The sequence below is a fragment of the Leopardus geoffroyi genome, chromosome D1 (genome assembly GCF_018350155.1).
Source record: "Leopardus geoffroyi isolate Oge1 chromosome D1, O.geoffroyi_Oge1_pat1.0, whole genome shotgun sequence".
Taxonomy (NCBI): Eukaryota; Metazoa; Chordata; class Mammalia; order Carnivora; family Felidae; genus Leopardus; species Leopardus geoffroyi.
The window spans coordinates 103780258-103793913 of NC_059329.1; the positions used below are offsets into that span (position 1 = coordinate 103780258).

A 13656-nucleotide genomic window follows, 5' to 3' on the forward strand; every position below is an offset into this window, starting at 1 on the left:
GTGACAAGCTGCAGAACCCTGGCTAGTGCCTCCGCCTCCACCCCCAACAGGATATGCAGGAGGGGACAGCTGTGCATCCGGAAGCCGCGTTTCCACCCACCCACTTCCACTGCGGGTTCCCTCGCACAGGCCTGGGTCCGCCTCAGTGGCTCGCGCCCAGTGTCCTGCCTCCCGCCCCGCGCCCTCTTAAGCCCCTCCTCCCCTCCCCAGGGAGTGTCTCGAGGATTTGGGGCTAGGGAAAGGAGGGGGATGAAGCCGGCAGTGACGGCAGTGAGGCAGATCTAGCTCACCGCGACTAGGAACGCTTACGGAGGGAGGGGGCGCAGACTCCCGCGCCCCAGACCCCTGCCGGGCTTGCGGACGCTCATTGGCCGCGCATCGTTCACACACTTTCGCGCCCTCCACGGGGAGGCTAGAGCGCGACCAATAGGCTTCCGCAGTAAGAGAGCTGCTGCCCAATGAGACCAAAGGGACTCGGGACCTCTCGTTCATTGGCCAGAAGGGCAGAGACCACTTGCCCAGAGACCATTTTTGCCCCGAAGGCGGAATTCCTGGCTGGAGGCAAAGATCACCCCAAAGTCGCAAGTTCCTGTGAGTGACTAGTGACTGACGGCAGAATTTGGGACGAACTCTTTTATTCGGTGAGTCACCCCTTTGGTCATGGAGCTGATTTAGAGGTTTGAGAAAATTCACTGACAGGGACACGATACAGAAAAATTTCAGGCTGGGAGAGATGGGGCATAAAAAACCCATACGGCTGGATAGTATCATATCCTGAAAGGACTGAGGTTTGTCCCTGGAAACGTAAAAAAAAAAAAAAAAAAAAAAAGATGTGCATTTCTTCTGCAGTGCCCAAGGGGAGAGCATGTTCTAATTTTAAAAACTGATGTGTTTTATAAGACCCAACGTTAACGTTATGAAAATGTTTTCTAATAAGTTCAGCCTCTCCGTGTCTGAATTCTGTGTGTAACAAACAAACCATGTCAAATGTGTTTTCCTGAGTGAGCTGAGCTGCTTTCCAGGGTAAAATAAGTGATACGTGGTGATTATGTTCTCCATCGTGTTCATCATTAAGAGCACTGAAGCCATCTACATCCACATAGCTTGCCAACTACATTAATATGATTTATCTACTGTTTTCATCAAAATAAATTTACTCTCCCAGCAAAGTTTTGCCCAGGGACATGAAAGTTGCAAATATCTTTATTGTTTATTCCAGGAACTTCCTCAAAGACCCAAGCACTCTTCAGTTGAAATCATCAAAGTACAGTTGGCATCCCAAACCTTGAAAATCCTTGCCTTGTTACCCACCAATTCTAAACTGTCACCCAGTGCTTACTCTAGCCTAAGCAATTCCCCACATTAAAGACTTGATTTAAGCCAGACGTCAAAATCTCAATAAATAGCCCAACCTTGCTCTCCTCCTTCTGAAATGCTACCAAAGTTCTGTGAAGCTATTTCTTCCCAAAACCTCAAGAAGCAGTAAGCTTAGCTTTGTCTTATCAACAGGTAGTTCTGCTGAGATTTCTGGGAGCCAGCATTTGACATCCTTGGAAGCCCCAGCAAACACCTAGTCAGTTTCTGCTGTGCCACAACTCCGGATCCGTGTAGTCCTGAGGTCCCATTAACTTTCTCTCCGGTGCTTTCTGAACTCAAAGGTGAGAACAGCGGATCTTGCGTGAGGTTCAGCCCCAGCTTGCTTTTTGTTGAAGGTCCCCCAAGGGCTGAGTTTATTTTGTCCCTGGGAGTAAAGAAATCTTTTAAGGAATCCTTGTGATTATCTGGCCTAAACTTTAGAAGGTCTACGCTTGAAAATCCGCCTTATTAACAATACAATTGGTCTCTACCGCCGTCAGTTGTGGCTGTACTTGTGTCAGAGAAAAGTTCATAGGGAAGAGAATAGGCGCTGACTCCCCTAAGTCTGGCCCCTCCACTGGCAGTGGGGATGAAGTTCGGAAGGTTTCGTTACAGGCTGGAGGGACTGAGACAAACACGCTTTCTAATAGTTTATTCTGGAGGCCCCCACCCCCAACAGCCAGGCCCGCTTCCGGGGTGTCCAAAGAAGCGAAGACGCAGAGACGGCGGTGGAAGGAACCCAGCAGTGGGCGGAGCAGCGGGTCGCGAAAGGCGGGAAAAGTTCTAGAACCTCAGCCCTGCCTCCCGCGGGTAGAGCCCGCCGAGCTATCCCTGGCGCCCCTCCCCGGCGGGCTTCCAGCCGAAGCTCCTAGGCCTTGGTTTCCTCCAATAAGCACCGATCACGGAAGGGCGCTGGATTCGAGTGCCGAAGGCCTGCTGAGGGGCAGGAAAGCGGAAGCGCACGCGCGCCTGCAGGTCTGGGCGGGACACAGCCGCCCACGCGCGGAGCGCGGGGGAGGCTTTTATTTCCGTGGCGGCTGCTGGTCGCTCCCTGTGCGGGAGGGGGCGGGGAGCGGGGTGGTGGCCTAGGGTCCGCCGAGACCCGATGATCCCTTTTCTTGTCTGGCTCAGATCTGTGCACTTGCTCCAGGGTAAAGGGGGAGGGGGGAGGAGGAGTTCGTGAAGGAGACAGAGGAGATGGGGAGGGGAGGAAGCTGGAGGAGAGGGGAGGAAGATGGGGCGAGCGAGGGAGAGCGAAAGAGAGAGACGAGTGCGGGAAGAATTCCAAGAGAGAGCCTCTGGGTGGGCAGGAGATGTCCCTGTCTTTCTTAATCACCTTACTGGAGGACATTGGGCAAGTCGTTCAGGTCAGCAGAGCCTTCTCCAACTCTAAGACCGGGCTGGAGTATGAGAGCTAGCTAACGACACTTCGCATTTGCTGTAATATGGTTCCAGCTGGATACTGGAAATGATGTTGGGGGCAGGAGGTGGATATTGGGGTGTTTTCTTAACCTCTTGTCTCTTTCCACTGTGAATGCTCCAGTTCACCCCCGTATAGTTCAAAAGTCACGTTTCTTTCTGTCCACTTTATATATATATATATATATATATATATACGCACACATATGTATATATATATATATTTTTTTTTTTTCTTTTGGTCCATATATAATAATCACTGCTAAATCACCTGGGTCCTGTCTCAAAGTCCGCCAGTTGGGGTCATCCTCAACAGCACACTGAACCCCCAGATTCTCTTAACTATTGGGCAGTAAGTTCTTGCCTTCAAGGATCTTACAACATAGCCCCACTGCTCCATGATATGTATCTGTTTCTGTTTCCCCAGGTTCTCTGCAGTTTAAGAATTGTGGTAAGTATATTGATATTGATAATAGTGATAGTAGTAATATTTACTGGGCAGCCTGTTATGTTCCAGGAACTGTTCTAAAGGCTTTATATGAATTGTATTTTTTAATCTCCACAAGCAGAGAGACAGATTCCACCACTCCTCCCGTCTTAGAGATGTGGACAAGGAGATAGACAGTGCTTAATTAGTAGGCCCAAGGTCATGCAGCTAGTAAGTGGTAACCAGATATTTGAATCCAGGTGGTCTTATAAAAACTAACATTGATGCAGCAACTTCATATTCTTTACCTCATTTAGAATTATGGCCTCGTTTTACAAATAGGAGAGTTAGGCTCAGAGACGCTGGAGTTTCCTGGGTAGCTCATTACCAGTAAAGAATGAAGCCCAGGCTCCTGCTCCACAGTGAAATGGTTAAGGGCACAGTCTTTGAGAACTTCCACTTGACAAGAAACAGACAGGCTAGAGCATAAGTTAAACAACGAGAAGGAACCCAGCTGAGCTGGCAGCACAGAGCCTGATGCTGGGCTCGAACCCACAAACCACAAGATCGTGACCTGAGCCGAAGTCGGACGTTTAACCAACTGAGCCACCCAGGCACCCTGGGTTTTACTTAAGTTTTTATTATTATTTTTTTTTTTTATTTAAAAAAAATTTTTTTTTCAACGTTTATTTGTTTTTGGGACAGAGAGAGACAGAGCATGAACGGGGGAGGGGCAGCGAGAGAGGGAGACACAGAATCGGAAACAGGCTCCAGGCTCCGAGCCATCAGCCCAGAGCCTGATGCGGGGCTCGAACTCCCGGACCGCGAGATCGTGACCTGGCTGAAGTCGGACGCTTAACCGACTGCGCCACCCAGGCGCCCCTAAGTTTTTATTTTTAAGTAATCTCTACACCCAACATGGGGCTCGAACTTACGACCCCGAGATTGAGTTGCATGCTTTTCCGACTGAGCCGGCCAGGCACCCCAAGAGACACAATTAAAGACAGGCTTGTGTACCTCAGTTGGATCTTGGTCTAAACAAATCAGTATTGTCATTATACAAAAAAAGTTCTTCATTTGTAGAGCTGGAAAGAGATAATTAGGGATAAAATGTCACGATGTATCTAAGTGTAAAATAATCTAGTAAAATAAAAAGATGATGCAAATTTGGCAAAAAATGAATAATCACTAGGCATATGAGATCATGACCTGAGCCCAAATCAAGAGTCAGACGCTTGACTTGAGCCCAAATCAATCATTATACTATTCTCTTTTTTTGTTGTCATTCCTATTTGAAATGTTCGTAATCAAAAGTATGCTGGAGCTTTGTAACCTTGAGTAAATAGTTTAGTCTCTCCGGATCTCAAGATTTTTATTCACAAAATAGAACTAAGAATGCCTATCACACAGAGTTGGGAGAATTAAATGAGATCATTTATAAAGAGCTCTTAGGATAGGGCATAGCATATCATGTGCAGACTCCATTCCTTCATTGGATCTTTATAAATGTGTCTGTATTGAGAGCTCACCACGTGCCGGCATCATGGTACATGTTGGGATACTGGAAACAGAGGGCTTTTGCCCTCTATGGCTTTTGTTCCATTTACTACTAATGAAAATTGCACTGTTTTATTTACATTGTTCATTCTCTTCTGTGGGGTCATGAGAAGAAAGATAGAAGGAAAAATACCCCTTTAAACAAACAGACAAACAAAACCAACAGACGAGCAGCAACGAAACTTCCTGACTCTTCCCAGGTAAACTCTCATTCCAAGATTATTTTGTCTTTATGGTCCTTTTCCCATCCATTCCTCTGTAATTACACCATCCCTGTGCTACCCCCACCTTAAGTGGGGGCCAGATTTTGACATCAGTGGAACTAGAACATACTTCTGCATTCTCAAACTGCAGAACTACCCTTTTCTAAGGCATTTATACCTGCGTTTGAATTGCATCTCTGCCACGTAGCTCTGGCCTTGAGGGTCACCTGCCTGATCTGAGTTATACGTTCCTCATCTGCAAAAAGCAAATATACCTGCTTTGCACGGTATCTGGGGGGATTGGCAATTAGAGATAATTTTTGTAAAGTATTTAGTGTGGTATCTAACGTGCGGTGCTCTATAGAAAAGGGACCTTGTATTGTTGAGGTGATTATAGTCATTGGTAAAGGGTCTGTTGCTAGGTTAACATCTTTGAAGAGAGGGTGCTAGAGCCCACGGGGGAAGCGTGGGATGTGGGGTCCCTGTTAACATTATCCTCTATACAATGAACACAGCTCTGAAGACACAACTCTTGAACCTTTGGGAAACTAGTGTTTTGGCTGAACTGTCAATTCATCTTTAAGCCACCATGAGCCCTACAAAGCGCAGATCACAGAAGATCGCATTTGATGAAAAGCGTAATATGAAAATTGATCACTATTTTCATCAGGTATGTTTGTAAATACTATTTATGGAATATACCGATACGAGACACAGCTCTCCTTGACACTGGGTGCCATAGTTCTCTCTTCCAAGAAATTACCTCATGGTAGGTTGAGGATATTAAGTTAAAATCTTTCTTGGGGCACCTGGGTGGCTCAGTCGGTTAAGCATCTGACTTCAGCTCAGGTCATGATCTCATGGTTTGTGGGTTTGAGCCCCGTGTCCAGCTCTGTGCTGACAGCTTATAGCCTGGAGCCTGCTTCGGATTCTGTGTCTCCTTCTCTCTCTCTGCCCCTGCCCTGCTCGTACTCTGTCTCTCTCTCTCTCTCTCTCTCTCTCTCTCAAAAGTAAATAAAACATTGGGGCGCCTGGGTGGCGCAGTCGGTTAAGCGTCCGACTTCAGCCAGGTCACGATCTCGCGGTCCATGAGTTCGAGCCCCGCGTCAGGCTCTGGGCTGATGGCTCAGAGCCTGGAGCCTGTTTCCGATTCTGTGTCTCCCTCTCTCTCTGCCCTTCCCCCGTTCATGCTCTGTCTCTCTCTGTCCCAAAAATAAATAAACGTTGAAAAAAAAAAAAAAATTAAAAAAAAAAAAAAAAAAAGTAAATAAAACATTAAAAAATTTTTTTTAAATCTTTCTTATCCATTTGTTCTATTTTTTAGTTTTAGTATAGTTTTTTAAATTTTATTTACTTATTTTGAGAGAGAGTGAGGGAGGGAGGGACAGAGAGGTAGAGAGAGAGAATCCCAAGCCGCTTGTGCACCATTAGCCTGGAGCCTAATGTGGGGCTCAAACTCATGAACCCTGAGATCATGACCTGAGCCCAAATCAAGAGTCAGACGCTTGACTTGAGCCCAAATCAAGAGTCAAATGCTCAACCTATTAAGCCACCCAGGCACCCCAGTTTTAATATAAATCTTGGCCATATCAAAGCAGCCTTTGGTAAAAACTATTGTAACACTTCCTGAACAACAACAACAAAAAGTACAATATCATGTATTATAGTCAACTATGGAATAAAAACATTAACACCATTTCATAGCATGAAACTATACGCTATCCCAAATATGGCTCATGTATTTGATCACAACAATAACCTACATTTATATTGTGCATTCTGGTCTACAAAACAAATTTTAAAATAATGATCCTCCAGGCACCTGGGTGGCTCAGTTGAGCATCCCACTCGTGATTTCAGCTTGGGTCATGAACTCACAGTCATGAGTTCAAGCCCTGCATCGGGCTCTGTGCTAGGCCTGGAGCCTGCTTGAGATTCTTTCTCTCTCTCCCTTGCTTGCATGGTCTCTCTCTCTCTCAAAAAAAAAAAAAAGTAAAACATAATAATGCTTATCATAACCTTGTTAGGGAGGGAGGGAGGATGTTATTATGTTTATGGGGAGAGAGAAATGACTTCTTGCTTGAAACAGAAGTGGGGTGAGGACTTGGACTTACATTTATTGACATTAAGTCAGGGCTCTTTCTAATAACAGGGCTCTGTGATCATATCAAACCATCATATTCTATCCTGAGTCTGAAATGCTCCTTGAAATTATCAAGAAGAAGGCTGAGAATTTTGAGAATTTGGGGATGCAACATAAAAGCTTTCATTCGTTTTCTTTTATCCTGGTTGTAGCTAGAATATCCAAATATCTAGGGAAGCCAAGACAAGCCTAGCTATGTTTCTTTTGGTTCTACTTCATGACAGAGTGAGCTAATAGCCACATACTACCCAGTTCCCTTTCTTAAATTTTTTATTTTATTTATTTATTTTTTAAATGTTTCTTTTTGAGAGAGAGAGAGAGAGAGTGTGTGAGCTAGAGAGGGGCAGAGAGAGGGGGACAGAGGATCTGAAGCAGACTCAGTGCTGACAGCAGAATCCAGTGCAGGACTCGAATTCATGACCTGTGAAACCACGACTTGAGCCAAAGTCGGACACTTAACTGAGCCACCCAGGTGCCCCTCTTTTTTATATTTTTTAAAAAATTTTTAAGTAGGCTCCACACCAACGCACAGCTCGACCTCAAAACTGTGAGATCAAGACCTGAGCTGAGATCAAGAGTTGGACACTTAACCAACTGAGCCACCCAGGCACCCCATTGTTCCCTCTTTGAAAATGTCTGTATCTGCCCAGGAATCTTTGGAAATCCATTACACCGTCCCCATAGGGTGTGTGACAAGGATGTTTCCGACGGGATGGGGCTGAAGAGATGGTCTTTGAGAGTTTGTATGTTATGTGCAGAGTAAAGTTATATTACCTTATGTTCCTTTTTTTTTTTTTCCTGATCCAGAATATTAGCAGCATCACAAAAGGAAAATAAAAGTTAACGCATTAATGTGCTGGTCATTGTGTTAGGTATTGTCGCACATGACATTACATTGAATCTTTACAACAATCCTGCCATTGTCATTCCCATTATCAGCAAGTGGCATCGCTGCCATATAAACTTGTGTCTGTTGACCCCTAGGCCCTGATGCATAGAACACGTATCATTTAGGTACAGAAATCAAATGCTCTTAATTTTTCATTAAATTTCTGCTATTTGATTAACCCTCCTTGTGTAAGGTTGTAGTCAGAGTTTTAAAATATTTCACATTTATTTTTAGGTCAATAAAGAACAAGAGAGTCATTCCAGTATTTCTCCAATGAAGAGGGGCTCTAAAAAAGGTCCAAAAGATATAACTAACATCCAGGCACTAGGACCCAAAGACCAGACTGTGCCCCCCAGCAAGACAATTTACATTACCTTGGCTGTAAACCCCAGGAAACACAAGCTCACACATAGTGAAGAGAAGAGCTTCTATGTGGCCCTCAACACTCTCAAGGCTGTCAAGGAGGAGATAGAAACTCAGCAGGGCAAAGAAATGCTGGCGGTTGGCAAAGAAGGAATTGAAGGGTACATAAATCTTGGAATGCCCCTCAGTTGTTTCCCCGAGAGCTGCCATGTACAAATCACATTTGTCCGAAGTAGAAGTAAGCAGAAAGAAGGGAACCAGGTACTTGGCCGGCATGAAAAGGCATCCGCTGACTGTGTCAAATTTTATATTCACGCAATCGGGAAGAGAAAGAAAAGGATCGTCAAACGCAGGCAGCTTCACAAAGAAGGGTGCAAACTCTGCGTCTATGCTTTCAGAGGAGAAACCATCAAGGATGCTCTGTGCAAGGATGGCAGGTTTCTCTCCTTTCTGGAGAAAGAGGATTGGAGGCTCATCAGAAACCTGGACTCCATTCTAGAAAGCACACAGACCGTGGACGACCTGGAAGGCAAGCTCTTTGAGGTTGAGGTAGAGAAAGGAATGAGCTCCAGGGCAGTAGCCGCTCAAAAGTCGGAATCAGGGAAAGGAAACACCAGTGTGCTGAGAGAAGAAATTGTGGCTCAGTACCCCAGTTTGAAAAGAGAAAGCGAAAAAATCAGAGAAAACTTCAAGAAAGAAATGAAAAGTAAAAAGAGCAAAACCTCATTATTTAAATTACTTAAAGTAAAGTTTGGGAAAATGACGAGAAACTCCACCCCGATCAGAGTGCACAACTTTCTTTCTCTTGTCGGTAACTCAGTGGGGTACCTGTCATGGGACAACAATGGAAATAAGGGTTGTGCCACCTGCTATGTTTACAAAGAGTTGTTCATTTTCACCTGTCGACACGTAGTAAGTGACTTTATGGGGGAAGGAATAGAGCCAAGTAAGTGGGCAGACGTGATTGGTCAATGCGCAAGGGTAACATTTCGTTATAACAGCTTCCCCGAGAAAGATGAGAACTGCTTTTTCCTTGAACCGTGGTTTGAGATATCTGATGCCACCCTTGATTATGCTGTTCTGAAACTGAAGGCAAACGGACAACAAGTACCTTTGGGACTCTATAGTAGAATTGCTCGTGCACCATCTACTGGGTTGATATACATCATTGGCCATCCAAATGGAGAGGAAAAGTCTAGTGATGCTTGTACAGTGATCTCTCAGGGTCAGCGAAAAAAGAAATATGAGGAATATCTTCAGGCTGGAAAGGGAGAGGGTTGCAGTTATGGGATGCAATACATCCATATGTGCACTCGAAAAACCTTCGAGGAAATAGCTCACAGCCCTGATGTGATTACCTATGACACCTCTTTTTACTTTGGGGCTTCTGGCTCCCCAGTGCTTGATTCAGAAGGTTCATTGGTGGCCATGCATACTGCTGGCTTCACTTGTGATAACGAAATTGGGTTATCATCTCATGTCATTGAATTTGGCTCTACTCTGGAATCCATCCTCCTTGATATTAAGGAAAAACACAGACAGTGGTATACAGAAGTATGCATAAGTCCGCAAGATGTAGAAATGGTGAGCGATGAGGATTGAGGATGGTGAGAATTAAGTTTGTTTACTAGCTTTAAGTTTGTTTAAGCTTTAACCACTTTTCTAAGCACGTGAAGACTAATCCTAACAGATGGGCCATTATCCCTATTTTAAAGTCAAGTAACATGAACGACGATGAGATTATGACACTAACTCTAGTGTAACTGCTGTGGGGTTTTTCCCCCCATTTCTGTGTCTTCCTGTAAGTTCAGTTGCTTGAAGGAAGGACATTCAATTATGAGTGTTCATCTCATTATCCCCAGTGTCTGGAAGAGGCAAGTAAGTGCTTAGAAAATGTGTGGGTCCGTCAGTAGCACAACTTAGGGCTACTGTTAATCTTAAGTAAGGAACTAAATGCTTGATTGGAAATAATTTCAAACAAAATCTTTAGAATTTCCAAAATCCTCGTATTACTGAAACTCAGGATATATGTGTTCTGAAACTCGTAATATCCACTCTTTTTATAGGCTATTAGGGCAAAGAGACTATCTGAAAGATCATATTACTTTATTCGTATGCCCTTAGTGTTTACCTAATGACCTTTTTTGTTTTAGGGTCGCATGTGTGTTGCATTTAGTTGTTATGTCTCCTAAGGCTCCTTCCTTGTGGCTGTTGCAGGTTCTCAGGCTTTGACCAGTGACCTTGACAGTTAGTAAGAGTACTGGTCAGGTATTTTTGTGGGATGTCCTTCTATTGGAATTTGTCTGGTAATTAGGCTGTGGTTGTGGGGTTTGGAGAGTAAAACCAGTGGGGCAAAGTACTTTTTCACTATATTGTATCAAGGGTACATAGTATCCACCTGAGTTATGATTTGGTGTTGCCTTTGATACCCTGGCCAAGATAATGTTTATCAGGTTCCTCTACTGTAAATTTACTCCTTTCCCCTCCTTTCTATAATGTACTTTTTGGAAGGAACTTTTATTCCCGGCCCACACCTAAGGAGTGGGGCATCCTTCTTCTCTTCCTTATGTAGGGAACTCCTGGAGTCTGTACATAATTTATTCAGCATGGGAGATTTGCTTCTTCTTTCTTGTTTATTGTACCAGTGTGGACTCATAGATACATGTTGAGTTATAATCCAAATTACTTTGTTGTATTTCTCAGATTGTTCCTGCTTTGGTCATTGGGAGCACTTTCATTTGGCTCTGGTGCCCTCTTTGACATATTCCCAAGAGTGTGTTGTGTTTGTTTCCTGGGTTTTCTAAGCACTTTCTTATGTTGTGGTCCTACGAGATGCTCTAGGCTCCTCTTGTGTATTACCTGACCCAGTCGCATCATCAGCCATTTCTCCTAGGAGCCTTTGGTTACTTTTATTGGAGAAGTGTATTTGAAATCAAGATCTGGGCACTAGGTCTCCTTTTGCGAGTGGGGCATTATTTCTTCTACGCCCGCTCAGCAGACAAAGCAAAGGAATACGTGTGTGTATATTAACTCCTGTATAGTCAGCCTCCCCAGCTTATTCTTGGTTTCACTTTCTGGGGCTTCAGTTACCTGGGGTCAACGGCAGTCAAGAAGCCAATGATCTTCCTTCTGACTTATTGCCAGAAGGTCAGTGGTAGCCTAATGCTGCATCACAATGCCTATGCCATCCACCTCCCTTCGTCTCGTCAGGTAGGCATTTTACATCATCATAACGAGAAGAGGGAAGAGTACAGTACAATAAGGTATTTTGAAAGATAGACAATATTTACATAGCTTTTATTATAGTACATTGTTATAATTGTTCTATTTTATTATCAGTTATTGTTAATCTCTTACTGTGCCTAATTTATAAATTAAACTTTATCATAGGTAGGTGTGTACAGGAAAAAGCGGATCTATATAGGGTTTGGTACCGTCCCCTAGGGGATCGTGGGATATATACCCTGCAGATGAGGGGTGGGAGGAACCACTGCATGTATGCATATCTACAAACATTTCTTTAAAACAATTTTTTTAATGTTTATTCATTTTTGAGAGAAAGAGACAGAGTATGAGTTGGGGAGGGACACAGAGAGAGAAGGAGACACAGAATCTGAAGCAGGCTCCAGGCTCTGAGTTGTCAGCACAGAGCCCAACGTGGGGCTCGAACTCATGCCCTGTGAGATCATGACCTGAGCCAAAGTCAGATGCTCAACCAACTGAGCCCCCTAGGTGCCTTTCTACAAACATTTCTATATGTAACTGCCTGTATGTACAGTCAGTTAAACGTTCTTACCGATGTCTCCAACCCCAGTACCACCTGGATCATTTTTGCCTCCTGCCTTGGTCATCCATGAAGTCCTAGTCCAACAGTGAGAAACGTGGCTCCTACCATCCCCCACCCATTTACTTAATTGCTTAATTCAGTTTTCATGCATAGCGGTATCAGAGTTGTTCACCTGCAGCAGGACAGGAAAAAGTGAGTACAGTGTGTGTTTAGTCTTACAGACTCACTTCCAAAGTTCCTGGGGTCAGCACCTTTCCTGCCACGCCCTTCAGTGAGGTGTTTTTGTACATTTTTAGTGCAGTTAGATTCTCTTGTCAAAGTCTCCATTCTTTCATCTCTCAACCTAAGTGACTTTTAAAATTTGCATACATTAAGGTTCACTCTTCATGCTGTATGTTCTGTGGGTCTTAACAAGTGCATAATGTCATGTATCCAGCATTATGATATTATACGGAATCATTTTACCAGCCTAAAAGTCCCCTCTGCTTCAGCTGCTCAACCCTGCCACTCCCCTGAACCAGTGGTGATCACTGATCCCTTTACTGTCTTTATAGGTTTGCCTTTGCCAGAATGTCACTTAAGTGGAATCAGATAGTATGTAGCCTTTTCAGCTTGACTTCTTGCACTGAACAATATTCCACTAAGGTTCCTCTGCATCTTTTCGTGGCTTGATAGCTCATTTATTTTTTTGCCACTGGATAATATTCTGTTCTATGGATATACCACAGTTTGTGTATTCATTCACCTTTTGAAAGATATCTTTTGCTTCAGTGTTTGGTGTATATGAATAAAGCTGCTGTAAGTATTTGTGTACAAATGTTTGTGTAAACATAAGTTCTCAACTCCATTGGGTAAATACTTCAGAGTGTGATTACTGGACCGTATGGTAAAATTATGTTTAACTTTGTAAGTATCTGCCAAACTATCTTCCAATGTGGCCGGACCGTTTGGCATTCCCACCAGCAGTGAATGCAAGTTCACATCGCTTCACATCCTCACTAGCATTTTGTGTTATCAGTTTTTTTTAATTAAAAAAAAAAAATTAGTGTTTATTTTTGAGAGAGAGAGAAAGAGACAGCAAGAGTGGGGGAGGGGCAGAGAGAGGAGACACAGAATCCCAAGCAGGCTCGGGGCTGCACAGAGCCCCACGCAGTGCTGGAACTCCCCAGCCGTGAGATCATGAGATCGTTACCTGAGCCGAAGTTGGATGCCTAACCAACTGAGCTACCCAGGTGCCCCTGTACGTACCTTTAGTATCAGTCTGGATTCTGTCAGCAGAATAATGCCACTGAATTATCCTCATAGTACTTATGAGCTCTGAACTTCTGAAATCGAGAGAGGAGACCAGAAACATAGGGAAATATGAACCAGGACTCTTTTGTGGGAAGAAATATATTGATATTTAAGTGACATAACAGAAAAAGAAGCTGGAGTGGCTTGAACTGTGTTTCCCAAAAAGATATGTCCAACTCCTAACTGCTGGTAATTTTAGGATCTCTAGGTGAGACCATC

The 13656-nt window shown here is 44.1% G+C and overlaps 1 protein-coding gene across 4 annotated transcripts; it reads left to right on the plus strand.

The window, feature by feature from the left end:
- The first annotated feature begins 151 nt into the window (after positions 1-151).
- FAM111A (FAM111 trypsin like peptidase A) lies at positions 152-12961 on the plus strand. Of its 4 annotated transcripts, none has more exons than XM_045485335.1 (6): positions 152-641; positions 1510-2331; positions 3203-3226; positions 4873-4959; positions 5478-5632; positions 8229-12961. In XM_045485335.1, exons 5-6 carry the CDS (start codon positions 5552-5554, stop codon positions 9957-9959), a joined length of 1812 nt encoding a protein of 603 aa, XP_045341291.1. In that variant the 5' UTR covers positions 152-641; positions 1510-2331; positions 3203-3226; positions 4873-4959; positions 5478-5551; the 3' UTR covers positions 9960-12961. The 4 variants fall into 4 exon arrangements, with proteins under 4 accessions (XP_045341291.1, XP_045341289.1, XP_045341290.1 ...); XM_045485333.1 differs by having other exon boundaries at positions 241-641; positions 1510-1658; positions 4870-4959; XM_045485334.1 differs by having other exon boundaries at positions 241-641; positions 1510-1658.
- Positions 12962-13656: the final 695 nt, after the last annotated feature.

Coding starts and splice junctions, on each gene's coding strand:
- FAM111A (XM_045485335.1), top strand. CDS start 5,552: ATGAGCCCTACAAAGCGCAGATCACAGAAGATCGCATTTGATGAAAAG. Junction 5,633..8,228: donor TTGATCACTATTTTCATCAG/GTATGTTTGTAA, acceptor ATTTATTTTTAG/GTCAATAAAGAACAAGAGAG.